The following is a 25346-nucleotide window of genomic DNA, read 5'->3' on the forward strand; positions in this document are numbered from 1 at the left end:
CCCGGCGAGGCCTCATTTGCGGGGTCGGGGTGGGGCTGGCCCCGGGCGGAGCTGCGCCCGGGGTCCCCGCTCGCCTTCTTCCACCTTTGCCTCCAGTCCCGCAGGCTTGATATTTTTTAGCCTCAGTCTAAAGATTTGGCCCGAAAATACCCCCTTAACGACAGCTTGAAGACAGCCCTGGGAGCCTGCCGATTTCGCCTCTCTCTGGGAGTCTCTTACTGGAGAAATCTGCCCATATTACTCATAGTCTGGAAAGAATATCACACTCTGTCCCCGCCGAGGCCGTCCCAGGGTTTGCTGACTTGCTAAGAGGTTTGGCTCTTTGAAACTGTTGAGAAGCAAGCAGGAGAAATCGCCTTCCGTTTGTTTTCCACCCTCCTCCAAACCAGCCTGGATGCAATGGAAAGACCTGAGGGTATAATTCAAAGGCACGTTTCCACATTAGCTTCTTGGGGAGGGGAGCAGTTAAAACTGGGGTAATTCATGTTTCTAACGGACACTCTGCATATTCTGACATTAAACCCACCGCATCACTACTATTCTCTCTGCAAATGTGCCAAGAAATAGGGAAGATTTTTTACCACTCTAAGTACTGAAAACCGGGGGACAAGGATCAACTGTTCTGTCCTGAAGGCTGGGCAATTTGGTTAGGGATATTAAGGAGTGAAAATTCAGTGGGTTCAGAATAACAGTTGAATTACCACTTTGTGACTTTGGGGGGGGGGGGGGACGACATTTCTAAACATTCCCACAGGCAACGCACATGTTTTCAAGCACACAACTTCATAATTCTCTCTCTCCACCTAAAATGCACATGGTCTAAGGCACAAAGCTCTCCCGGGATCACAGAGAACGTGTTTGCATTTTTTTTAAAGCTAGGAGATGCTAGGGTAAGAGTGAGGTTTAGGGGGGGTTGCGCAGCCTGGTAGAGCGCAGCCACGGGACCCGCCCGCACTCCACGACCAGCTGCGCCCGCGGGCCCGGCCACTCACCGTAGAGGATGGTGAGCGTGGACACGGGCATCACCAGGAACCCCAGCAGCATGTCAGCGATGGCCAGGGACATCAGGAAGTAGTTGGTGGCGTTCTGCAGCTTCTTCTCGAGGGACACTGCCATGATGACGAGTATGTTTCCAGCGATGGTGAGGATGATCACCACAGCCGTCAGCAAGGCAGACCAGTTCTTCTCCTGGAGGTGGAGGAAGGAGTAGCAGGGTGGGGAGAGGCAGCCCTCGCAGGAGAGGTTGGTTCGGTTTTCCGAGTTCACGGTCCAGTTGAAGGCGTCTGAAGTGTTAGCTTCCCTGGGGTTGAAATCGTCACCATTTAATTGAATTAGGGAGTTCAGGGTTGAGCTCAAAGAAGTGTTTTCTTCCCAAAGAATATCCATCTCGAAGCCGGAACTTCGGGCAGATCAAGTGCAGAAAATGTAACAAGTTGTAACTTCCGCTCACTATCTGCGCTCACGTCCCCACACGCTGCGACAGAGAGGCCGGTGTACCTGCTGGCTCCTCGGGCTGGCTGCTGTTTCCTCCCATTATTATAATAATGGCTAAAAACCTGCACTGGTTCTTTAGAACGTCTTCCTTCTCAATGTGAGTAGAGTCCACCGTTGGGTGTAATTGTTTTTCTCCAAAGCAGGGTCAAAGAAGCGCAGAATGAACTTTCAGCATAGAGGTTGCTGAGTTTTGAACATTCGGGGAGGGGAAACCCCCACAAAAACATGGCTCTGGCCAGAAAAGAAAAGTTTTGCTCACTACCCGGAATCCCTTTTAACTCCGTCTCATTCTGCTGGTTTTGCACATCACCCTAGTTTAACCACAGCGGTCTCAAAATAGCACGCGACCCAAAGCGGCGGCCCCTTCTGCATTCTACAGTAAGAGAGCCAATTAAAAACACTCGCAGGATTGATCCCATAGTAATCGGATGTACTTTGGGCTACAGTTCTCAGTCTGGGTTAAGCTGAATTGCCACAGCGACTGCCGTCAGGAATTCCAGCTCATACTGTGTGGCTTGGTTAATAAAAGAAAGAAAAAAAAAAGTCCTCAGCAACGATCGGCTGACAACTTTCCAGACTAGACGTTCTTATGGAAACGGTTACATTTTGGCCAAGCAGGGCTTCCAGGCGGCAGAAAAATTACCCAGCAATGAAACAGAGCCGCGTGCGACTTACCGCTGTCCTCGGGGTCCCCGCGTCAGCCACCGCGGGCCGCTCTGTGACTCGCCGCCTGCTCACAGCCCCGAGCCGGGGTGGAGTCTTGAGCTGCCCGCAGCATAATGCGATAGTAATGAGATTCCCGTTCTGCTGACTTCCAAAACTGCCGCGGAGGCAGCCCGCGCCGCGCGGCCGCTGCTCCCCGCTCGGCTCCTCTCGCGCAGGGCGGCGCAGGCTCGGCGGTCACCGCAGCGCCTTCCCGGGCGCACGGAGGGGCGCGCGGGGGCGAGGGCCCTCCGCGCCGGGGACTCCTGGCTGCCACCCGGATGGAGCCGCGCTCGCCTCGTCCGCTCCTCAGACCTCCCTCTCTCGATGTGTCATAAACTGCCAACTGGCAACAGTCGGGGGGCGGACCCGACAGAATTTTTCTTTTTCTTTTTGCCACATGGGGACATTGGGAAGTGTTGGCTTTCCTTTAAAACAGGAGAAACTGGAGAGATGGTCTTTTGTACAGATTTCCTGATAAGGCAGGTAAGTCCCACTGGGATATTTTTTAGGGCGAAGGGGGAAGAGATAACATAAGGAAGGCTAGAGAAAGGTGTGGGCCACGGGGGGCACCGGAAACACCCAAAGGCTCCATTGTTTACGCCCACAGCGAATTACTGGAATCGGCAGTGTGGGTTCAGAGTAGCCAAGTGGATCTTTGGCTCCAACTCTGGAAAACTCTCAGCGCTATTTATTATTTATTATGAGATACAATAGACTGATCAACTCACCTGGTTTTCCTCAACAGAAATTGCCAACTAGAAAGGGATAATGCAAGCCTCACATGTGGAAGAGCGTAAGTTGGTTTTTCAGGGCGATCACTAAGGACAATTTGCCTTACTTGAAAAAGAAGCCCCTTCCCAGGTAGGTTTCTTAAGAAGGCGTGTGTGTGTGTGTGTGTGTGTGTATGTAAAATTTTTTACATGCCTTCATTATATATATATATATTTTTGCAGATGAGAAAATAGATTTCCTGAATCGTTGGGGTTTTCTAGATTTCTGCCCATCATCTTCTCTCCTCACTCTTTACATCCCCGCAGCAAATTCAGTCACTCTCAGGCCTTCAGTTTGTGGCCAAATCTGTACCTTCATAGTAGATCATTTTCTTCAATTCCAGATCTATATATCCAGCTGCCCACTGGGCATTTCTGTCTGCATCTGGGACACCTTGACCTCAGCATCTTCTTTCATTCCGCTCTTCCCCTGCCTAACTCTATTCATTAATGAAATCACCATCTCTCCAGACAGCTGGTTCTTATCCATGACTCTCCTTCCTCATTGCTTGATCTTATTAGTCTCCAGGTCTCCCTCCAGACTCATCTTTCACAAGTGTCCTCTCTTCCATTTCACAGCTAGTGCTTTAATGAAGGGTTCCAGCATCCATCTCCTGGGCTGCAGCATTCGTTTCCCCCTCACTGCCCTGTAGCTGTGACCCTGCCCCCTGCAGCCCTGTGCTGCTGCTCGGGAAGGTGGAAGGGCTGACTGCCGGGGCTGGGTAGAGCAGGCAGCGGACAGCACCGCGTTAAGAGGCAGCTCGTTGGCCTTGAAGCCTAGCTCTGAACTCGAGAACAGTGGGATCCTCAGCCCTCTAGTGAACCCCTTGAAAGCTCAGTTTCCTCATTTGGGAAATAAGCTAACAGTAATGCCTTCTGCTTAAGACTGCAGTGGAGCTAAAATGCGATAATGCAGGTCAACTCTTGAGCCCAATGTCTGGCTTTTGTAGGATGTTCTCAATAAAAGGTTACCATTTTTTTTAGGAGGCACCAGGGATTGAACCTGGAACCTCCTGCTTGGGAAGCAGGCGCTCAACCAGTGAACTACACCCGCTCCCATCATTACCGTTTTCATTCTTACTCTTATGAATACTGAAGAACAAAACTGACAGTGTCCTCTAGTCTCCTCCTTGTGACGCTGGACTCCTGTGTTCATCAGCCCCTCCACGCTGCCCCCAGCTTTCAGACCTGGACTCTCGTTTCTCTCCCCCTTGCATCCTAGAAGTCAGCTGAACTTGCAGGTTTCTTGTCTGACCATTTGTATGCTCTCGTGTTTGCTGCTCCCTGGGTCTGGAATGCTTTTTACCACCCCCTTTATAAGTCCATCTGGCGAATTCTTACTTTTCAAGATCGAATTCCAAAGTTATCTGCCCTTGATTATGCTACTTCATCTCTCTGTGCTCTAGCTTCCTCATCTGTAAAAAGGAAAGATAATAGTAATGATATAATAATAATACCTACCTCATAGGATTGGTTTGAGAGTTAAAGAAATTAATATATGTCTGAGACATTTTAAGCATTCAATAAATTATTCTTTACTGCTATTCTTATTATTATTCTCATTAAACTTCCTGTTGCTAGGCTCTCCTACCCCCCACGTAGGCTAAGGCAGTGGCGCCTTCCACAGTCTCCTGTTTTAATACTTATCACATTGCATGTTAGCCACAGTAAGGCAAAGACTTTGTCTTTTCTGTGGTCTGGCACATAGTGTGCTCAGATATGTTTGTTGAATGAATATATGACTGATTTATAATGACTTGCTTACCGGTCTGTATTCACTGTTAGATGGTGAGCTTTTTCTTCATCTCTATACCTTCTGTTCCAAACATGGTGTCTCATAACAATAAGTCCTCAGCAGAAAATAAATTACTTTGAAAGAATAAATGAATTGATTACCAGGCATATATTAAAAAAGCAGAATCAGGAAGACATCTAGAACCTGTAATGTGTTTTTCATTACTCTGTCCAATGGGATCCTAATTTAATTTTATTAAAGTGGGCAAGGGGAAATGTGATTAAAAAAATGAAACTCCAGTGTTTGAGAGCTCCTCTGAAGCTTTTCAATGTTACGTTTTGTTTCACTGATTGCTGCATTATCTTTCACCCTAGGAAGAGGTCTGATGTTTTGGGCTGTTACTCAAAGAACTGCTAAGCTCCTAGTGATGGCAGAGCTCGTCAGTGAGCTTCCCGTTACCATGTGTAAACTATGGAAATAAATTTGTCAGTAGCCATCTAAGATTACTTGCCGTTTCTTGCTGCAGTTTTATGAGTGTTTACTATGGACAGAGCAGTGCGGCCTAAGTCTAGTCCTTTGGCTGCCGATGCGTGAACAGAGCTTGCCTATTACTAGCACGAGAGTTAGGTTGGCCGGAATGGGTTCTCGCAGGTCAGACGCCACTTTCGGGTTTGGTGAAAGAGGCGTGTGTGAGCCGCTGCAGGGGATGGCCGGCGTGTTAGCCCCACCGCCCTTCTCCCTGCCGACCGGGGTGTTGGTGGCGAAGGCTTTGGCCGATGCTTCCTTGGAAATCAGCATTGGCTGAAGTGGCAGCCCTGGCGGGTGTCAGCAGCCGGCGTCTGATGACCGGCCTGTTGGGCAGGTGTAAAGAATGCCCCCCCCCCCCCCACCTCAAGGCTGGACAACGGGAAGGGCCGCCTGGTTCCAGAGTCCCGGGGCCCTGCCCAGGTCTCCCTTAAGACGGCCTCCCGGTACCACTGCTGCTGTTATTGCCAATCCTGTTTCTCTTTTTCCCTGCAGGTGTCCATCCCAGGGCCCGCCCTGATGCATCTCCTGCACACATCTCTCGTTCTGAGTCTGCTTCCTGGAGAATCCGACTTAGGACTTGTTTTGTTTTTTCTTTTTCTTGTGTTTTAATGCTTTTTTTCGCCACTTCTGGATGAGCTGGATGTCCTTACTGAGAAAAGAAAGCTAAGGTTTTTGAAAATTTTTGTTTTAAGTGTTATTTTTTTAAAATGTTTGGATGAGTGCTTCCTTGCCTTAAAGTTGGAGTTCTCTAATAGACAACTGGCCCTGCCAGCTAACTACTGTCAGAGGGAATGTAAGGTCAACAGCGCCAAAGCGGAACTTATGATTTTGGGCAGAATTCCTTATGTAATCGGAGCTACTATAGGGGTGCATTTTGTAACTAGTTTATCCTGGAGGACTCATCAGAAAGTAATAGCGTAAAATTAGATGTTGAATTTCTTCTTTTTAAATGGCTGCAGTGATATTCATAGCCCTTGCTTGAAGTTTTTTCTGGGCTTAAATTATTGGCTTTCTAAAATATCAGTGACTTATAGATTTTAATATATGTAGAAAAGAAAATAAAGTACTCTGGGCAATTAAATTTGGAACACTGCATCCTGTGGCTTCCTCTTAGAGATCTACAGTGCATATTAGCATATTAAAGGCTGTGTAAAATCCTGCAGTAAAGCAATCTGTTTATATTTACTTTCCCTCTCTCCTCCCTCCCCCTAAACACTTACTGCAGGATACTTTTATTTTTGAACCCTGAGTTATGTATTTTATTCAGTAAAAATCTTAAGAAAATAGGTCAGTGAGATTTGACAAATAGGTACATCTGTCTAAGTATTACCCAAACGAGGATATCAACCCTTTCCGTCACTTCTGTAAGTTCCCTAGTGCAAACATTCTGTGTATACTAATTTTGTGTCTGACTTTTTTTGCTCAGTAGTATGTCTGTAGATTCATCCATGTTAGGAAACTGGTTTTTTGGGGGGGACTGTAATCTGAGAAACTGTTAAATGACATGGACTGCTGGGGAATTACTAACATTTTTTCTTGTTCAGTAGGACACAGACTAGATCGTTGTCCTGCCTGCCCTGGTTAAGCACCTTACTTTTCAAGCAGGGCCAACCTTAACCTGCAGTCCATGGAGTATATCTGATATTGCCCAAATTTTACCAATGGCCTTGTAGTGAGAAAAAATATTGAAAGAGGAGTTCCCAAATGCTGTGTAATCCATCCCTTCCTTTGGATGCTGTAATTCTCAGATTTGAAGGACGCCAGACCACCTGACCAGTGTCTACCTGGAAAACAATCTCGTGAATCGCTTTCTGTTATGATCTTGGCCCGCATCAAAAGAAACGAGCTAATGACAGTCATCTGCCATTTCAGTTTTCTCATAGTGGTGTTTACTTGAACAATATTCATTCATTTAATAGGTAATTATTGAGAACTTACTTTGAGCCAAGGACTGTTCTAGGTGCTGAGTGTAACTTTGAAGACGAACAAGGTTCCTGTCTTAATTCATTCAATTCATTCACTTACAGAATAGTTGAGAGTTGCAAGCATGAGTATAGGGTTTAGGGAAGGGGTATAAACCTGGTAGTCAATGGCATATTGATGGTATTTAAAATCTTGAGATGGGATGAGATCATCTAGAGAGTGAGTGAAGATAAAGAAGCGAAGAGGTCTGAGGACTGAGCCCTGGATTCCTCTAATGTTTTGAGGTCAGGGATATGTAGAGGAATTAGTCAAGTATATTGAGGAGACCCAGTGAGTGAGGAGGGACACAAAGAGAGAGTGAAATCCCAGAATTCAGGTGAAGAGAGGCTCTCAAGGAGGGAGGAACAATCAACTATAGCAAATGCTTCTGATGGGCTGAGTAAAATGGGGACCGAGACATGATCATTGGGTTTACTGATATGGAAGTCTTTGGGGCCTTGATAAGGACTGGTTTAGTGGAGTTTAGTGGGATTTAAAAACCTGACTGACAGGATTCAAGGGAAAATGGGAAGACGTAATGAGTATAGTTAATTACTTTGATGAGTTTTGTGGAAAACACAGCAGAGAAATGGAGTAGGAGTTGAAGGAGGATGAGGGGCAAAGATATTTCTTCAAGGTAGGATAAACTATAACATGTTTGGGGGCCAATGAGAATGATCCAGTAGAGAAGGGAATACTGATGATGTAGTAGAGTCAGGAGATAATTTTTGGCATGAAGTCCTTGAGTAGATAAGAAAGAATGGGTCAAGTATACAAATAGAGATGTTCCTTCATCATAACAAGAAAAAGAGAGATTGTGGACACAAATGCAGGCATATGTAGATATGGTGATGTCAGATGAGGAATGTCTTTCAAGGGGGAGATAGTGACACTTGTAAAATGCTGTTAATGGAACAAATAAGAAGACTAAGAAATGATCCTTGTAGTATTTGTCAATATAAAAGTCTATTCTATGAAAGAAAAAAAAATAACAAAAAGAATACAAAGATAAAAATAATAAATAGAAAAAAGTCTATACTGGTTTTGATAAGAACTATGTGGGGTGGATGGACTCATCTTTAATAACAACACAGCAAATGGAATTCGTGGATACAGATGGAGGTGGATTTTGGATGTGGTGAAGAGAACTTGTAAAATTCTTCTGACGGCTTCTCTGATGAATTATGCTATGTTCACTTAGTAAGGTGAAGATCTACATTTCCAGAATGTCCTTTACTAATTCACCAGGTTATAATCAGCCGTAAAGGAACTTGGGACAAGATTTGGAAAATGGAAGTAAAGCAGAGCCATTGTTTTCTGAATGTTGTCAGGCATGGTCACAGATGTGAGGAGCCCAGTGGGTCCTGCTTGTCCTCCCTTCTCTGCCCTGTGGCCCGCTCAGCCTTTCGACCACTGGCCCTGCTGACAAACAGTGCCCTAAGGGCCACCGGCAGTTGCTGGACTGGGAGCCCACACGCATCACTTACACAAAGGCAATATTCCTATAGACCTGTCCACAAGCTCCCCTTTGTGGTCCCGCTCCCATGGCCAGATGTGTTTGGCTTCTCCGATTTTCCTGAAAGTACCCAGCAAAAATACCCTTTGAGAAGCGTTAAGACAACCAGAAGAGTGTGGTGTCATAGAGTCCAAGAGAGAAAAGTGTTTCGAGAAAGAGGCTAACTGAAAGGTTGACTAATACTGAGAAGTCTACTAAGATGAAGGCAAAGAAGGGGTCATTGGATTGGCAACATGGGCTTGCCGGTGGCCTTGATAAGAGCAGTTTCACTAAAAATGTCAAAATCAACCAGGGCAACACAGGGTGAAGGTGGTGGTAGTGGTTTATATCCTGACCTGTTGGTCTCAGAATGAGTGAGATAGAAGTATATAAATTACTTTTATAGTGTAATACAAGGTGATGAATGTCATGGAGAAAAAGAAAGCCTGGGAGGGGTATAGCAATTGGGGGAGATTTACAAGATTAAATTGGCTACGTGAGAAGGTAGTATGTGGTCAGTGAGTTGCATACTAGAGGGAATTAGCTATGTACCTGTTGGGGGGGAGGGGTGCAAGAGTGTTCTAGATAAAGAAAACTGCAAGTGGCAAGGTCTTGGGGTAGAAGCATGGCTGGGGTGTTTGAGGAACAGAAAAGAGGCCAGTGTGGCTGGAGTGGTGTGAATGAGGTGGGGAGTCCAGATCATATGGCCTTCCCAAGGTCATGGTCATAGAAGGAACTTCAGCCTTTCTGCTTAGCGCGATGGGAAGCCATTTGATGATTCCAGCAGAGATGGGCCATGTTCTGACAATAATTTAAGTAGCTCCCCTTGGCTGCCGTGTTGAGAATAGAATGAAATGAGAGGTAGGGACATAGGGGAAGGAAAGCAGGGGAATCGGTTTTAGGAGAAATATTGGACTAGGGCAATGACAATGAGGTTGTGAGAAATGGTCAGATTCTGTGTACATTTTGAAGGAAGAGCCAAGACAATTGCTGACGAATGGAGACAGGATGTGGGATGTGAGGAAAAGAGGATACAAGAATGACTCTGAGGTTTTAGGGCAACTGTAAGGGTGAAAGGACCTTAAAAGAAACAAAGACTTCAGAGAGAGTGGGTTTAGGTGAGTATCAGATCTGTTTTGGACACGTTAAAATTTTTGTTAAAGGAAGGGCTTATGTATGAATGTAAGTATGTATGTATTTTAGGAGGTACCAGGGATTGAACTCAGGACCTCAGACATGAGAAGCAGGTGCTCAACCATTGAGCTACATCTGCTCCCCATGGATATTAAAATTGAGATCTCTACAAGACAAATAGCTATGTCTCTAAGACAGATGTAAGGGTCTGGACTGGAGTGGAGAGGTCCAGGATGCACATGTAAATTTGGAAATTGTCAAGGTATCGATGGTATTTAAAGTCATGGGATGTCCTAGGTATCTACATAGAGAAAGAAGCAATTCGAAGAATGCATCTTGAGGTACTTCAACATTTAGAGGACAGCGGGATGAGAAAGAGCCAGCAAAGGCTACTGGGGGAAATGGAGGTGGCGAGGAAGGGGGAAACTCAGAGAATGTAGAAGTCAAGAGAAGAGGAGAGAGACCAGAGAAAATACCACAAAGCTTTTAAGAGTAATATATTTGAAGAGTATTTCGTGATGTGGGAAATTATGCACACGTTAATGTTAAATAAGAAAGCGGGACAAAAAGCTCGCTATAGAGTACAAATTCAGATGTTTAAAACATTTAGCTCATTCTAACATGAAAAAGAATTATGTCAGAACATTGATAGTGATTGTCTCTGGGTAATGGGCATTTGGTGATTTTTAAAAATTTCTACTTTTCTGTGGATTTTATAAATTTTTGGAAGCATTTGTGTGCTATTTTTATAAATATAAAAGTAATTATTTTTACAGGCATTAGAAGTAATTAAAGGTCATGGGAAGCTGCCGAGGATGATCTTATTCTATCCCTGACTGGATTGAATACTGCCTTTGAGGTGAGATTTGTAAAATAACTTGTTTTCTTTAGGTGTAACATTTGTATTATTCAGGATTATTATTGGAAAATGGCAGAAATCTAAGTAAAAAAAGCATAAAAGAGAGTTCTCATGTAATTGAGAAATCCATAGGTGCAATTAACTTAAGGCTAGGCTGGATTTAGTGGCTAAAAAGGTGCTTCTCTCTTGTGCTGGTTTTCTGCTACCACAGGCTTCCTTCGTGTAGCTGGGAAAGACGACCATTAGAAGGTCTGACTTTCCATGATGGCAGCTTGTGAAACAGGATTTAACTTTGTGATATGCATTTATCACTTGCAGGAAAGACCTTCAGTCTTCCACTGGGAACCAGCCGTGATGGCTAGGGGAAAGGAGGACTCTGATTGGTCGGTCTGGGTCACCTGCCCATCCCTGTGGGGGAGGAGTCTCAGGGCAACATGACTGACACTTCATTGGGACTCTCTGGAGTGGACTCCTCCAGATAAAGATTTCTACACCCACCTCCAAATAAAGATTTCTACACCCACGAGTGTAATAATGACTGTCTCCTCTGTGAGTAGCGAATACTACTCAGCTTATCTATTTTTTGCTATAAGTGTTTTTTCCCCAGCTAGATTAGCTGTGATGCCTGAGTCATACTTAGGTGCTTCAAAAAGCATCATATTTAGTTCAGGTCATGAGGAGACCGTTTGGTACATTCTTACTCTGGAGGTAAATAGCACTCCACTTGTTCCGTGACCTTAAAGTGTGTGTTTCCTGAAATATCTAATTTACTACCAGGTCTGACCTATGTTTTGGAGAAATGAATACATTATCACTTAGATTCCCATTATGCAAGAAATAACTGCTCTCTTATAAGAATCATGCAATACTATTTACAGTAAAATATTTTTGTAGATATCAACTATTTAGCCTCGTAAACTTTTTTCAGCTACATCTCAAAGGAAGATATGTGGCCAGGAGCCCAAGTTTTGTTCTGGTACCGACTGTGGCCACAGTGACACCATTAGGTGCCTGTGGTAGGTGTGGAAGGACTATTTCAGGCAAATTTGGTTCTTATTCCAAGGTAGGGCGTGCTGCCCAGAGCCCATGCGACAGACAGGACGCTGTTGGTTGTCAGGGTACTGTTTTTCTGAGTAAAGCCCATTCCGCCTTCCCCTTGCCTCTGGGTAAGTGGAGGTTGGGAGCTGATGGTGGAGGCGTTTCCTAAGGATGGAGGAAGCGTTTCCTAAGGATGGAGGAAGCCTTTGGGCCAGTTTTACCAAACCAGCCCTGTGGGAAAAGCAGTCTATGGGAGGAAATAAACTCACCCAGAAAGCACACAAGGATCCGAGGAGAGCACACTGCTCAGAGGAAAGGTTTTAAAGCTCCTTGCTCCTTTCAGTGAAAGAAAGCTCTATCTCTTGGTAGTATGGCCTTATCCTTGGTCTTGCCCCATCTTTGTGGCGAGTGGCAGTGTGGGAGAGAGGAAGTCCTGACTTTTGACAGTATAAAACGGGCAGACGATCCACTCGGTTTCTCTGTAGTCCAATAGATTTGAAAGTCACAAATCAGTCAAGGGTATCAGCATAGGGGAAAAGTTAAGTTTTCCCTTTTAGAAGACCCCTTTTAAAATTCAAACTCTTGTTCCTTTTGGTCTGCCTGATGTTGATGATTTATAGTTAAAAGCCTTTTAGAAATATCTCTGAGGGGACCCCAGAAACCACTGAAATGGATCGGGATGCCGGTCTCATTTCTCCTGAGGCCACACTACACATTCAGATAAAATTCCTCTTCCTGCTCTGTCTCCCACCTCACATTGTGCTCAAAGCTGTTGTCCAAGATAAGGTTGGCCGCTGGGGACTGCTGGGGCATCCCACACAGCCGGTGTCCTTCTCCTAGCCTGCCTACCCTCGCCTCCTTTTCTATTGTGTGTAGATGTTTCGGTCTGTTTCCCCTCACAGCCTGGGGGAGGCGTTAGGCTGACCATACCTGAGTCAGAAACCTGGAATAGGTACCCAGCTGCTTCTCAGGGTGAGAACGCCCTGGGATTGTATAAACACCCAGCCCTCGGGCAGCACAGATCTGTCTCTCTTTTCCCACAAGAAGTGGGGTGTGAGGAGCTTCCATCCACACCCTGCGCCCCCCCCCCCACCTGAGCAGCTGGCCTCTCCTGGAGCCTGGCCACACTGGGATCCCCTCCCCTGCCCTTTTGGACATTGTGCTGTGGAAGTAATAAAGCCGCCCTTTGCTGTAAATTTCTATTGTACCTGAGCTTGCATTCCCGTGATACACCATAGAACAACTTGCTGCACATGTACCCGTTAAGACCTGTGCCATGCTTTTGGAGTGTTGAAGAGGGTCACATCATTGGAGTTCCCATCTGCCCTTAAACTGGGAAGTCCCATATCTCCCATTCAAAGCCCATTACTATTTTCATAGCCCATCACTTTGACCAAGGACCCTGAGATCTTAGACCAAAGCAGTCAGTCGTGCTTCAGAACTCATTTGGGAAGAGAACAGAATGGATTAGTTCACTGCTGAGGTTGCTTCTTGCTGCCTTACAGTGTCTCTGCTGAAGCTCTTCCTGCCCTTTTCAAGAAGAGCTCATCCTCGGCTGTGGCAGTGACCTTGCCCCTTGGTGTTTGGAATTAGGTTGCTGCAGTTCTTCATTCACTGTCATGTGACTGTGATGGCCTGACTTGGCTCTAAGGATCTTCCTGCTAGAACCACAAACTCTTAGGCTCCAGGGGACTGTGAACTCTCAGCATAGAGGGGTTGGGAAAAAAGACTGAACAACTAGATTTTAAGCATTTTTAAAGGAGCTAAACCCACAGAATATGAATTGGCTCCAATATCCTTTTCGGTCCCTTCCAATCCTGATGTTGCTCGACTCTGTAAATCTTGTGAATCTAAATAAATAAATAAAAATAAAAAATAAAAAACTGATACTATGCCTTAGATTTTGCCTTTATTCATCTCACTTTTAACCATGGAATAAAAAATGCACATTGTAAAAATTTCAAACCTTGTAAAAAGATCTCTCTTCCAATCATGCACCCTGTCTTTCTAGACATTATCTTTGCATATACCCAGGTGTGTTTTCATGTATTTATAGCAAAATATATGGACCAATAGATACACCATAATTCACTTAAGTCACTTCTTGGCTCATCAGATAAAGGTTAGAAAAGGTATTAGGATTGCAAGTGCAGAATTTCAAAGGATATCACTAAACATCTCTACAAAGTAATATGACAATTTATATCCTCACCAATTGTATCAACTAACACTGAGTTCCTGAAAGCAGCAGCTCTACACCTTTACATCTTTTGAACCCAGTTGGCTACTCTATTAAAACGTGTGTCTCACTTTACAAGTAATAAAATTCTTATTTTTTTCTAGTGAGGGTGTTGTAGAATTTGAGAGAGGTTCAATTATTTGTGTATAGAGAGGCCAGGACTCAGGAATGATTTTGAGAAGGAAAAATGGTTTATTGATGGGCCGGCCGGACTAGGGAGCTTTCTGTTTCAATCCCGAGCCCCGAACAAGATTTTTGGGTCCCTTTTATACAGAGAGAAAAGGCCAAATGGTCCTTTTGTTTCAGTTCTCATTAGGCTTGAATTAGCATATATCTTCTACATGCTAGGTAAGCTTTTAGCATGGACTTCATACATTCTAGATAAGCTTTTAGCACATTTGGTTTGCATTTTCCCTGAATATTCAAAGTTTATAGAGTTTGCATTGATAAAATGTTTCCTGGGACTGGAGTCGTTGCCATGGTCACCAAGGGCAGGACTGCAGCCTCTCATCATCCCACACCCACAAGTCAGGACAGACAGCTTAGTTAAGGTTATCTCAGAAGAGACAAAGAGCCTCCTACCCATAGCCCACATCAAGGGTACTTATGAACATTTATTTTTAATTTATGTATAAATTTTCTAGGCCTAAAAATAAGAGGAATTATTTTTGAAGCCACAGCCTTAGCAACTTATAAAAACCCTGATTCCCACTTTAATATCTTCATCCCACAGTTTGAGTTTCTCTGCTTTTACCATTTCCATCAATCTTCATTTTAACTGACTTTGGTAACTTGGTTCCAGATAATTTGTCACAAAGATCAAGTGCCTTTCTCTAGATCATTTACCATAAAGGAAATCAAAGGCTATATAACCTGTTTAGAGAAAATAGTTCACCCGTTAATGAACTGTGAATGTTTAATACACAGGATTTGCAGAGTTGTGCCTATCTATCATCAAGGTCTGTCTTTAGAGCACTTGTGACTTTCAAGTATATATACACACCATTACTACTTGATTTTCCACCTTTAAATAGTACCTGTAAAGAAAGAGAATCAAGACTCACATTGCTTTTTTGCCTTCTTTCCTACTTGTCCTTCCAATTTTGTTAATTGCATCATTTGTAAACATTTCCAGGCTTATAATGTTAAATTCTGCTTTATGTTTTCAGATTCCCTACATCTATTCTAGTCTTAGTCCTACAGTTTGATGGAATCGTTTTCACTGCCATCTACTCTGCCAAAGTTGTCCAGTTAGCTCTTGATTGGTTGAAGATTGTCCTCTAGTGGTTTCTTAAAAAATGGCTCATGGGACCATATTACCTGAGTGCTTGAAAGTTCAAAAACATTTCTCGGGAAACGGACTTTGGCCCAGTGGTTAGGGCGTCCGTCTACCATATGGGAGGTCCCCGGTTCAAACCCCGGGCCTCCTTGACCCGTGTGGAGCTGGCCCCTGCGCAGTGCTGATGCGCGCAAGGAGTGCTGTGCCACGCAAGGGTGTCCCCCGCGTGGGGGAGTCCCACGTGCAAGGAGTGCGCCCGTGAGGAAAGCCGCCCAGCGTGAAAAGAAAGAGCAGCCTGCCCAGGAATGGCGCCGCCCACACTTCCCGTGCTGCTGACGACAACAGAAGTGGACAAAGAAACAAGACGCAGCAAATAGACACCAAGAACAGACAACCAGGGGAGGGGGGAAATTAAATAAATAAATAAATCTTTAAAAAAAACAAAAAAAAAAAAAAAACATTTCTCCATTGTTTTTATGCTTGCACAGCATTTGGTCAGTCTAAAATTCTTATGTCACATTTTCTTTCCTTGAGAACACTGTAGTTTTTGACTTAACAACTTTTGGGGCTGAATGTGGCTATGGGAGGAGTATGAAGTCAGTGAGAATGTCCCCCCACCCCCACCCCCATCAGAGATCCTAAGTTTTTTGTCTGGATGCCCAAAAGATTCTGCTTTTTGTTCATTTGTTTTAACTTTTTGAAGTCTAGTAAGTTTACCAGTCTATGTATTATGGTTGGCTATTCTGTATTAGTGCTTCCCAGGGCATTGTAAGCCCCTTTAATCTTTGGATTAAATTCTTCTTGAATGTCTCTAAAGTTTTCTTGAATTGTGTCTTTAAATATTTCCTTTTTATTTACTATTTCATTTGTATGCCCTATTGCCTTTATTTCTCTTTATAACTACAATTTTCTTTCTAACCCTTGTTCATTTGTATTCCATTTTTTTTTCACTTTTCTCAATGTTATCCTCCTTTGTGTCTCAGCAATGTCTATCCCTTTTGTTGTTTCCAATGTGGTTCTACTAGTTTTTTTTCCCCCCATAAGCTAGCTCCTGTTATATCTTTTCTCATCCTTGCAAATCTTACTTAAGATTTAGAATCATTGCTTCCAGCTCATGTCTATATAAGAAATTGCTTTATTAAGGCCTTTGAATTCATGCCAATTTGACAATGTTTTTAATCTTCTTGGACATTTTTTTTAGGGAGAGGGGAATATTCTTTGTTTGCTAGCTGTTTTTCCTGTCATTTTCCCTTTTGTTAGAAAATTTCCCTATAGATCCTATAGTGCCATGACATGGTCCTATGTTGTGGGATTTCCTGGTTTGGTCAAGTTTGTTACCCACAAGGAAGTCTATGTAGCATATGTGTGTGTGCTTATGCACATAATTTTAATCCTTGCTTCTCCCTAGTCAGCAAAGATGGATAGTGTAGGACAGTGGTCAAGGCAGATATTCTTCCACTGTCACCCTGCCTCATTGACAGTCTGCTTCCTGAAGATAAAATGTGTGATTCCTGATTCAGCCCTGCCTCTCGGTGCCAAATGGGGATCCAGGAAGCTGCTACCATCAGCACACCTACACTTTCTCTTTGTTATAAAAAAGAGATCGTTGGTCTTCCCTCTCATAGTTCGGGAAAATGGATGAAGCTGCCAATTTCTTCTGAGATCTGTAGCCACAGGCATCGTCTCTTGATAGCTTCTCATGCCGCTGTTTGACTTCCCTGGAATTTGGCTGCCCTTTCCCACATATGGTGGTTCAGGGCTGGACCTGCTTTGTTGAAGATGGAGCCTGAATTTGTTTCCAATTCCTATAATTTTTTTTTTTATGTCAATGAGAGGAGAAAGGACAGAATTTTTCTTCACTCCATATTTTAGAAACTCCTAGTCTTTTTTTTCTGCATTGAGGTCAATTGTATTTGTTAGTTAAATAGGCCCAATTTTAATCCTCTGCCATTTCTGCTTTGTGTCAAGACTTTTTCATTCAATTTGAGATATTGGTATTATGTTTGCTAAGTGTATTAAAACAAGTGAAATGTGCGTTTAACACCAAGAAGGGGAAGGTCTTCTGTTTTTTCTAAGTGTAAGAAGACTGAAGACTATCCTGGTCTCTCATGGGGTTTGAGGGCTTGATATCTCCTAATGGCCAGGTTTAGTTAAAAAGGTTGATGCTTTCCACTCATAAGAAGGTGGTCTTAGTGGTACTCTCTAGAGCAGGGGTTGGCCAACAATGGCCCTTGGGCTAAATATTATTTGTGTCCTATTATTTGTGCTATTTGTATTATTTGTGTTAATTGTATTATTTGTGTCCACAGCACCACGCGTTCATTTGTCTATTGGTTGTGGCTACTTTCATGTTACAATGGCACAGATTAGTAGTTGTGACAGAAACCGTATAGTCCACAAAGCTTTAAGTATTATTGTCTGTCTCTGTAACAGAAAACATCTGCCAACACTTTGTTCTAGAACAACTAATTCTCTATCAACTAAGAGTTCTCTTATTTCTATTTTTCTTCCATTACAGTCACTGTAAGAATGAGTCAGAAACCTCTGTCTCTCATCTCTGTCCCTCCAACAGATGGTATGTGAAAGTTTGGAATGTAATCAGACAGGTTTAATTATTTCTCAGCCACTGACCTGACCCTATTTTTGTAAGCAATAAATTAACCTTTTGGAAGATGGCAGAAAATTACATTTTTAAAGATTTAAAGGTAAAGAGCACAGCTATGATATTTTACTGTTGTCATTAGTCATTGGTTTTGATTTTCAGAAGTCTGTCATATAATATATATTAATCTTTCATGGCTATATAACTACCTCCAAATTTTGTTAATATCTATTTTGGGTGTGGCTATAACTTTCAGAGATATTTGCAATTGACCCTATTAGCCAAGGGCCATAATGGAAGATTATGGAATATAAAATAACTCTATTCATCCATCCAGTCCTTTCTTTTCCATTCTGTTTTTTTGCTTCCACATCTAGGCATATTTTTTCTCTCTTGTAACCAATAAAGACTGTTAACTGTGATTATATCCTGACTGTATACAGAATTCCAGAAACAAAATTAAGCCAATGAAAGAGGCATCAATCTTGCTTAGGAAACCAGTAATGGAATCAATAGGCAGGATATCAAAACATGCAGTAGGATTGAGCTTTGGTTGACAATTTAGTTCTTTTTTTTCCCAAATATTCATTCATTCATTCATTCATTCATTCATTCATTTATCTCTGTGTCCATTTGCTGTGTGTTTCTCTGTGTCTGCTTGTCTTCTCTTTAGGTGGTACTGGGAACCCATCCCGGGACCTTCCAGAGTGGGAGAGAGGTGCTCAATCCCTTGCGCCATCTCAGCTCCCTGGTCTGTTGCGTCTCTTATTGTCTCTCCTCTGTGTCTCCCTTTGTTGCGTCATCTAGCCACAGCAACTCTCTGCTCTAGCCAGCTTGTCTTTACCAGGAGACCCTGGGAATCAAACCCTGGACCTCCCATATGGTCGATGGGAGCCCAATCACTTGAGCTACATCAGCTTCCTGGCAATGTAGTTCTGTTATTTCCCCCCCAACTCCTGGATAATTTGATTCAAATACAATGGAAGATTGTTTTTGAATTTCCTTCTACTTTTCTCTTTGTGTGAATAATGCTGGTTTTTTTAAGCTTTACTTATTTGCTTTATATCTCATCCTTTGCTTCTCGCAGTGTTCCCCAAATTCCATCCGCTCCAGACAAGAACTGGGCTGTGAGGGCAGAAAGGCCAAACACAGGAGATGTTCAGTGAACGCCCCAAGCTGACAAAAGGCCAGCCCCTCACCCTGCCTTTGATGAGGAGTTCCCATTTAAACAGAAACGCACACACAAAGTGCTGAATCCCACTCGGCTTGAAACCCTTCAACACTCAGATATGTTTTCTGCTACACTTGAATTTGACCGCTGGAGTTTGAGCGTCACTTTTTATTTCAGTGACACTTATTTTGGTATCACCCCACTGAGTCAGGATCACAGCTCCTGGTGGTTGAAAACAGTGTGTCACCCACCAGTGTTCTTTTAGACATCACGTTACACGCCCCGTGGATATGGTTGCTAGGGAAGATGTCTGTCTGTCTGGTAGCTTAGTCACCACTCACTCTTAGCTTTCCCACCCCAGAAAAGTATTTAAAATTGGAAATCGCTACAACTCCTCTGGAATTGTCATAATAATTCGGAACTGGCGTAAACTTTGTGTTGCAGTATGGTCGCCTGCCCTGATACTGAGTTATACGACTGGACGTTTACCATACTACATTTATGAATATAGTGATTGCTTTTGTGTGAAACTTATATTCATATGTGGCTTCAGGGCCAAGGAGGGAGGGGAATGAGTGTGCCAGGTAATATGCATAACATACACAACTTATGTAATATTGGCAACAGCTCTGCAAGAGAAGAGAAGTAAGAATTTGTGACAAAGATGAGCCTCAGAGAAGTCGAGAGATGTGCCAAAGTTTATCTCATAGGCCGGTCCTGGAGCCTGGTTGCAGCCCCGCCCTTCACCACTATTTGCTTTGACTATATATTTTAAATATTTATTTCCTGGTTGCACAGTTTTAAACAGCCTAATAATTGCTGTTTGTTTTGTTATGGACAGCTGGGATTTCTTTTTAGCTTTTAACATTATATTTCTGTATATTACAACAAATTGCACCTATCCTTTTTTTTTTAAAGATTTATTTATTTATCCCCCCCCCCCCCGCCCCCGCCTGTTGTCTGGTTGTCTGTTCTCTGTGTCTATTTGCTGCGTGTTCTTCTCTATCCACTTCTGTTGTCAGCAGCACAGGAATCTGTGTCTCTTTTTGTTGTGTCATCTTGTTGTGTCAGCTCTCCTGGGCAGACTGCACTTTCTTTCCCGCTGGGCGGCTCTCCTTAGGGGGCGCACTCATTGCGTGTGGGCCTCCCCTATGCAGGGACACCCCTGCGTGGCAGGGCACTCCTTGTGCGCATCAGCACTGCACACGGGCCAGCTGCACACAGGTCAAGGAGGCCCAGGGTTTGAACCGCGGACCTCCCATGTGATAGACGGATGCCCTAACCACTGGGCCAAGTCCACCACCCAAATTGCACCTATCCTAAGTGCACAGCTCAATTAATTTTCCTCAACAGGTGGTACCCATGGGACCAGCGCTCAGCCTGAGAGACCGAAAACAACCATAGAAACTCTTTATTCTCTCTTCAGTCCCTCTCTGTCTATTCCAAGTCTAGCCATTATCAAGAGCCACCACTATCCTGACTTCTAGCAGCATGAGGGAGTTTTGCCCGTTCTTGACTTTCATGTTAATGGAAGCATGCCGTGTGCCCTCTTCTGTAGCTGGCTACTTTTGCTCAGTGTTTTCTTTGTGAGATTCATCAGTTGTTGCATGTGCTGTAGATTGCTTTATAGCATTCCATTATGTGATTCACTATAACTTATTTATTCATTCTACTTGTCAGTAAGCACTTGGCTAATTTTAATTGCAGGCTATTGTAGACAGTGCTGTTAAGTCATCTGGTTCTTGTCTTTTGGTGAACATACATATTAGTTTCTGTTGGGTATATACCTAAGGATGGAATTGTTGGCTTTTTTAAAAAAGGACAACTTAGTAGGGATCCCCATTCATAGATCCATTGAAAGAATATCTGTGGAGATTTACAAAAAGACATATGCCTATTTTCTACCTAAAGGTTTAGATTCAAGTCATCTTGAGTGGAGTCAGGTTTTCTTCATTAAAAGACAAAAAACAAAAAAACAACTCCACAGCAATTCAGTTGTGCATCAGAGGTTTTTTTTTTTTTAATTTATGGCAGAACAATATTATATATTATTCAGGTATCATTTTACATTTTATCTAAAGGTGTATATATATCTACATAAACACATATGTGTCTAAATATATCAAGTCTTACAATACTTTAAAAATACACAAAATTTTTACGTATTTTGCCTAATTATTTTCTGTTTTTATCTTTCAATTTTTGAAAAGAAAAATCAATAAATATTTTAACCCAACTCAGTTCTATCCAGTGTTTTCTCAGTGCCTGCTGTGTGTTCAGCTGCCAGGGGATTTGACGTTTTCATATAGCAGGTGTTTTATCAGACCAAGGGATCAAGGAATTCAATCACTTTTATTATAAAAGTAATCTACTTTCCTCATAAAAATCAGGCTGTGTGTGTGTGTAAGATAAACATGAGAGCTGTTCTTGCTCACCTACCACCTCTCAGGTTCCCCTCACCAGAGGCACCCACTCTTGTCCTCTTCTAATTACACACAAGGTCTTGACATAAATTGTTGGCAAATGGTACTCTAGTTTGTGACCTTAGACCAGTCAAATCATTCTGAGCCTCAGTTTCTTCTTCTATAAAATGGGATTTGTACTGGTAATCCCTCATAGGATTGTTGTGAGGATAAACACCTCATCTGGACAACACTGAGCATGGTACCTGACTTGTGGGTGGCACCCGGCAAGATGGAGCCATTAGTGTCACATCATGATGCGTAACCTGGATTCCACAAACAACGCTGACGGGCATGAGGCAAGGTACTTTGTACAATACCATCAGCCAACCTTGCTCGCCTTATTAAAATGCCCATTTCATTCTCATTCTGTTTTTACCTAAGCCGGAACAAGTTAGAAGCTCATCCTGCTCAGAGAAAAATTTTAGGGCTAGTGCTTCTGTCATTTAAAAAAAGTTTATATACTTTATTTATTTTTAAAAGATACATAGATCACACAAAATGTTACATTAAAAAATACGGCTGCACAGGGTTGTCCCTGGAGTAGGGGAGCCCCATGTGCAAGGAGTGTGCCCCTCAAGGAGAGCCGCCCCATGTGAAAAAAGTGCAGCCTGCCCAGGAGTGGTGCCGCACACACGGAGCGCTGATGACACAAGATGACACAACCAAAAGAGACACAGATTCCCAGTGCTGCTGACAAGAACACAAGCAGACACAGAAGAACACACAGTGAATGGACACAGAGAGCAGACAACGGGGTGGGGGGGGGGAGGGAAGGGGAGAGAAATTTTTTTAAAAATCTTAAAAAAAAAATACAAGAGGTTCCCATTGCCCCTCTCCCCACACCCCCGCTCCTCCCACGTCAACAACTTCTTTCATTAGTGTGGTGCATTCATTGCAATTGATGAGTGCATTTTGGAGCACTGCTCCACCACATGAATTATAGTTTACATTGTAGTTTTCTGAGTTACAAAGATGCCAGGCTGCCTGGAGGTAAATTTTCTGGGGTCTTGACAGCTCTCACTGTTATGGATATAACAAAATTCCATCCTTAGATTCCTAGCTTGTGTAGCCGTAATGCATTTTAGCTTGTATGCCCCTATTCAAAAAGCCCTCTTAGTGTTATGGTTCAGGTCCCTCGTTTCTGAAGTACCGTGCTGCTTTTTGGTTTGGACTTCCATTATCTACAGAACTGGTTCCTGACCTTCTCCTAAGGGTCCCAGTTTATCTGGAGTCCTCACAGCACAAGCCATGTTGTTCAAGTTCATAATAATGTGACTAGCTTTACCTCGCTGGTTTTATTTGGAGGGCAGTAGGTTTCCTCTGGTGTCCTTTGCACATCTCAGAATATGCCTCCTTGTTCACAGTCCCCAGCTGTCACATGGTGCATGGAGCTGTCGCCGACGTGGCCCCTCGCCTGTCTGTGAGGGTCGTGAGGACTATACTATAATTTTAACATCTTTGTACCATAGAGATCTAGTCCAGTGTGTAACACAACCATAACTGTGCTGACCAGGTGGCTAAATTAATAAACAGATGGGGGAGCGCTCTGCACTGTATGTAAGAAGTGGGTTCTAAATCACTGGCGTCTACCGTTTGTAAATTTGAATTTTATGAGTTGGAAGGGTAGTTGCTATTTTAAACCATCCTGAAACAAATGTTTGTGAGGGCATTGTTTCTACATTGCACAATTCCTCTGCTTTAGAAGAAGGCATCAGAATCACCCTAAGAATCAGCATGAGCAAAGGAACATAAGAATTAGGTTTCACCTGTAGTCCAAGCAGCCCAGGAATAGAAATCAATTGCCACTCGTTGTACTCATCTTGAGCAATAGATGTCTTCCAGACAATAATGTTTGCTGTAGCCATTCTCCTTTCGTTGTTTTTTTTTTTTTTTTTCAAAGATTTATTTATTTATTTAATTTCCCTCCCTCCCCTGGTTGTCTGTTCTTGGTGTCTATTTGCTGCGTCTTGTTTCTTTGTCCGCTTCTGTTGTCGTCAGCGGCACGGGAAGTGTGGGCGGCGCCATTCCTGGGCAGGCTGCTCTCTCTTTTCACGCTGGGCGGCTTTCCTCACGGGCGCACTCCTTTCGCGTGGGGCTCCCCCACGCGGGGGACACCCCTGTGTGGCAGGGCACTCCTTGCGCGCATCAGCACTGCGCATGGCCAGCTCCACACGGGTCAAGGAGGCCCGGGGTTTGAACCGCGGACCTCCCATGTGGTAGACGGATGCCCTAACCACTGGGCCAAAGTCCGTTTCCCCTCCTTTCGTTTTTATAGTTGTTGAACATGAGCTAATTTAAAGAGGGGAAGTGAGGGAATCTCAAAACAGGTTGGTTTAATGACAGGAAAAGCAATTCAAGAGATTTTCCTACTGAAAATAGGATATCTCGATTTGAAAAGTCAATATAGGGAAGTGGACATGGCTCAACTGATAGACTGTCCGTCTACCATATGGAGGGTCAGGGTTTGATTCCCAGGGCCTCCTGACCCACATGGTGAGCTGGCCCACACGCAGTGCTGATGTGTACAAGGAGTGCCGTGCCACACAGGGGTGCCCCCGGATAGGGGTGCCCCATGTGCAAGGAGTGCGCCCCATAAGGAGAGCTGCCCTGCTTGAAAAAAGCACAGCCTGCCCAGGAATGGCGCCGCCCACACGAAGAGCTGATGCAGCAAGATGACACAACAATAAAAAGACTCAGTTTCCCAGTGCTGCCTGATAATGCAAGCAGACGCAAAGGAACACACAGCAAATGGACACAGAGCAGATAACAGGGGGGATGGGGAGAGAAATAAATAAAATAAAATAAAATAAATCTAAAAAAAGGAAAAGTCAATATAAAGTTTGATCAGCCTGAACAGGTACATTGCTTACAATTATAATCAATATTGGTGATATGAATATTTCCATAAATTTTCAGACTCACACTATATTAGCCTTAAAAGTTAGTGCCCTGGTGGAATGAAAAACAAAAGGAAATCTACCTGTGATGTATCCCACACATTTTTCTTACATTCCCTTTTGTTCTGAAAGTTGAGGTAATTGTGTGCCTGGCCGTCTTGTCCAGGAATTGTTAGGCAGCAAGAAATAGTACACATTTAAACTAACTTAAACCCAGAGGAAAATCAACCGGAAGGGCACGGCGCTGTGCTTCCCCGACCTCTGGGGCGGGAAGTGCTGCTGGGCCTCCGGATGGCGAGGAACCGAGCTTGCTCTTTCAGGCAGAGTCAAGGCGGTCCTCTCTTCACAAGGCTCCTTGTCCTCGGCCTGTTCATTTTTACCTCAACTGCCACATTTCCTTCATTCCCCCATCACTCACTGCAGAAGGTTCCTTCTGCTTTACCTGGTCTAATATCACCTCTCCAGCCTCCATTGTACATCATCACCTTTACCTTAAGCTCCCAACAAGGACTTGTTTTATTTAAAAGTTTAATTAATTGTTGATTATTTAATTAAGAATTTTCATTAGAGAAGTTGTAGGGTTTGCTTTTTCATTTTTAAATAAAAAATTTAGATTGAGATGATTATACTTTCCCATGAAGTTGAGTGAAACAATCCAGGGATCTGGTATACCTTTAACCCCATTTCACATAAGGGTAGCATCTTGCAGAACAGTAGTCCAAGCCCACAACCAGGCTATTGGCAGGGATAGAGTCAAGATACAGCACATTTCCATCCCCAAAAACATCTTCCTAGTGCCCTTCTATAGCCATGCCTATTCCCTCCCATCTCTAACCCCCTTCCTTAACCCTTGGCCACCACTCATCTGTTTTCCATTATTATAATTTTGTCATTTGAAGAATGTTATGTAAATGGAAACCTATAATAGGTAACTTTTTGGAGATTCATCCAGGTCTTTGTACCCATAGTCCAC

At 43.5% G+C, this 25346-nt stretch overlaps 1 protein-coding gene and 1 long non-coding RNA gene across 3 annotated transcripts in view; one reads left to right on the forward strand and one right to left on the reverse strand.

The window, feature by feature from the left end:
- Nucleotides 1–2628, reverse strand: part of HTR2A (5-hydroxytryptamine receptor 2A) — a 62531-nt gene extending 59903 nt beyond the window's left edge. The window contains exon 1 of the mRNA XM_058276699.1: nt 993–2628. Coding sequence (XP_058132682.1) covers nt 993–1386 — 394 coding nt within the window. The 5' untranslated portion in view covers nt 1387–2628. The remainder of the gene's footprint in view (nt 1–992) is intronic.
- On the forward strand, nt 1946–13607 carry LOC101446491 (uncharacterized). Of its 2 annotated transcripts, none has more exons than XR_188740.4 (5): nt 1946–2682; nt 2945–3060; nt 5725–5900; nt 10600–10682; nt 11001–13607. It is a non-coding gene; the product is annotated as an uncharacterized lncRNA (long non-coding RNA). The 2 variants fall into 2 exon arrangements; XR_009180706.1 differs by having other exon boundaries at nt 2393–2682; nt 5725–7151.
- Nucleotides 13608–25346: the final 11739 nt, after the last annotated feature.

Source organism: Dasypus novemcinctus, chromosome 15 (assembly GCF_030445035.2).
Source record: "Dasypus novemcinctus isolate mDasNov1 chromosome 15, mDasNov1.1.hap2, whole genome shotgun sequence".
In the NCBI taxonomy this organism is placed as follows: Eukaryota; Metazoa; Chordata; class Mammalia; order Cingulata; family Dasypodidae; genus Dasypus; species Dasypus novemcinctus.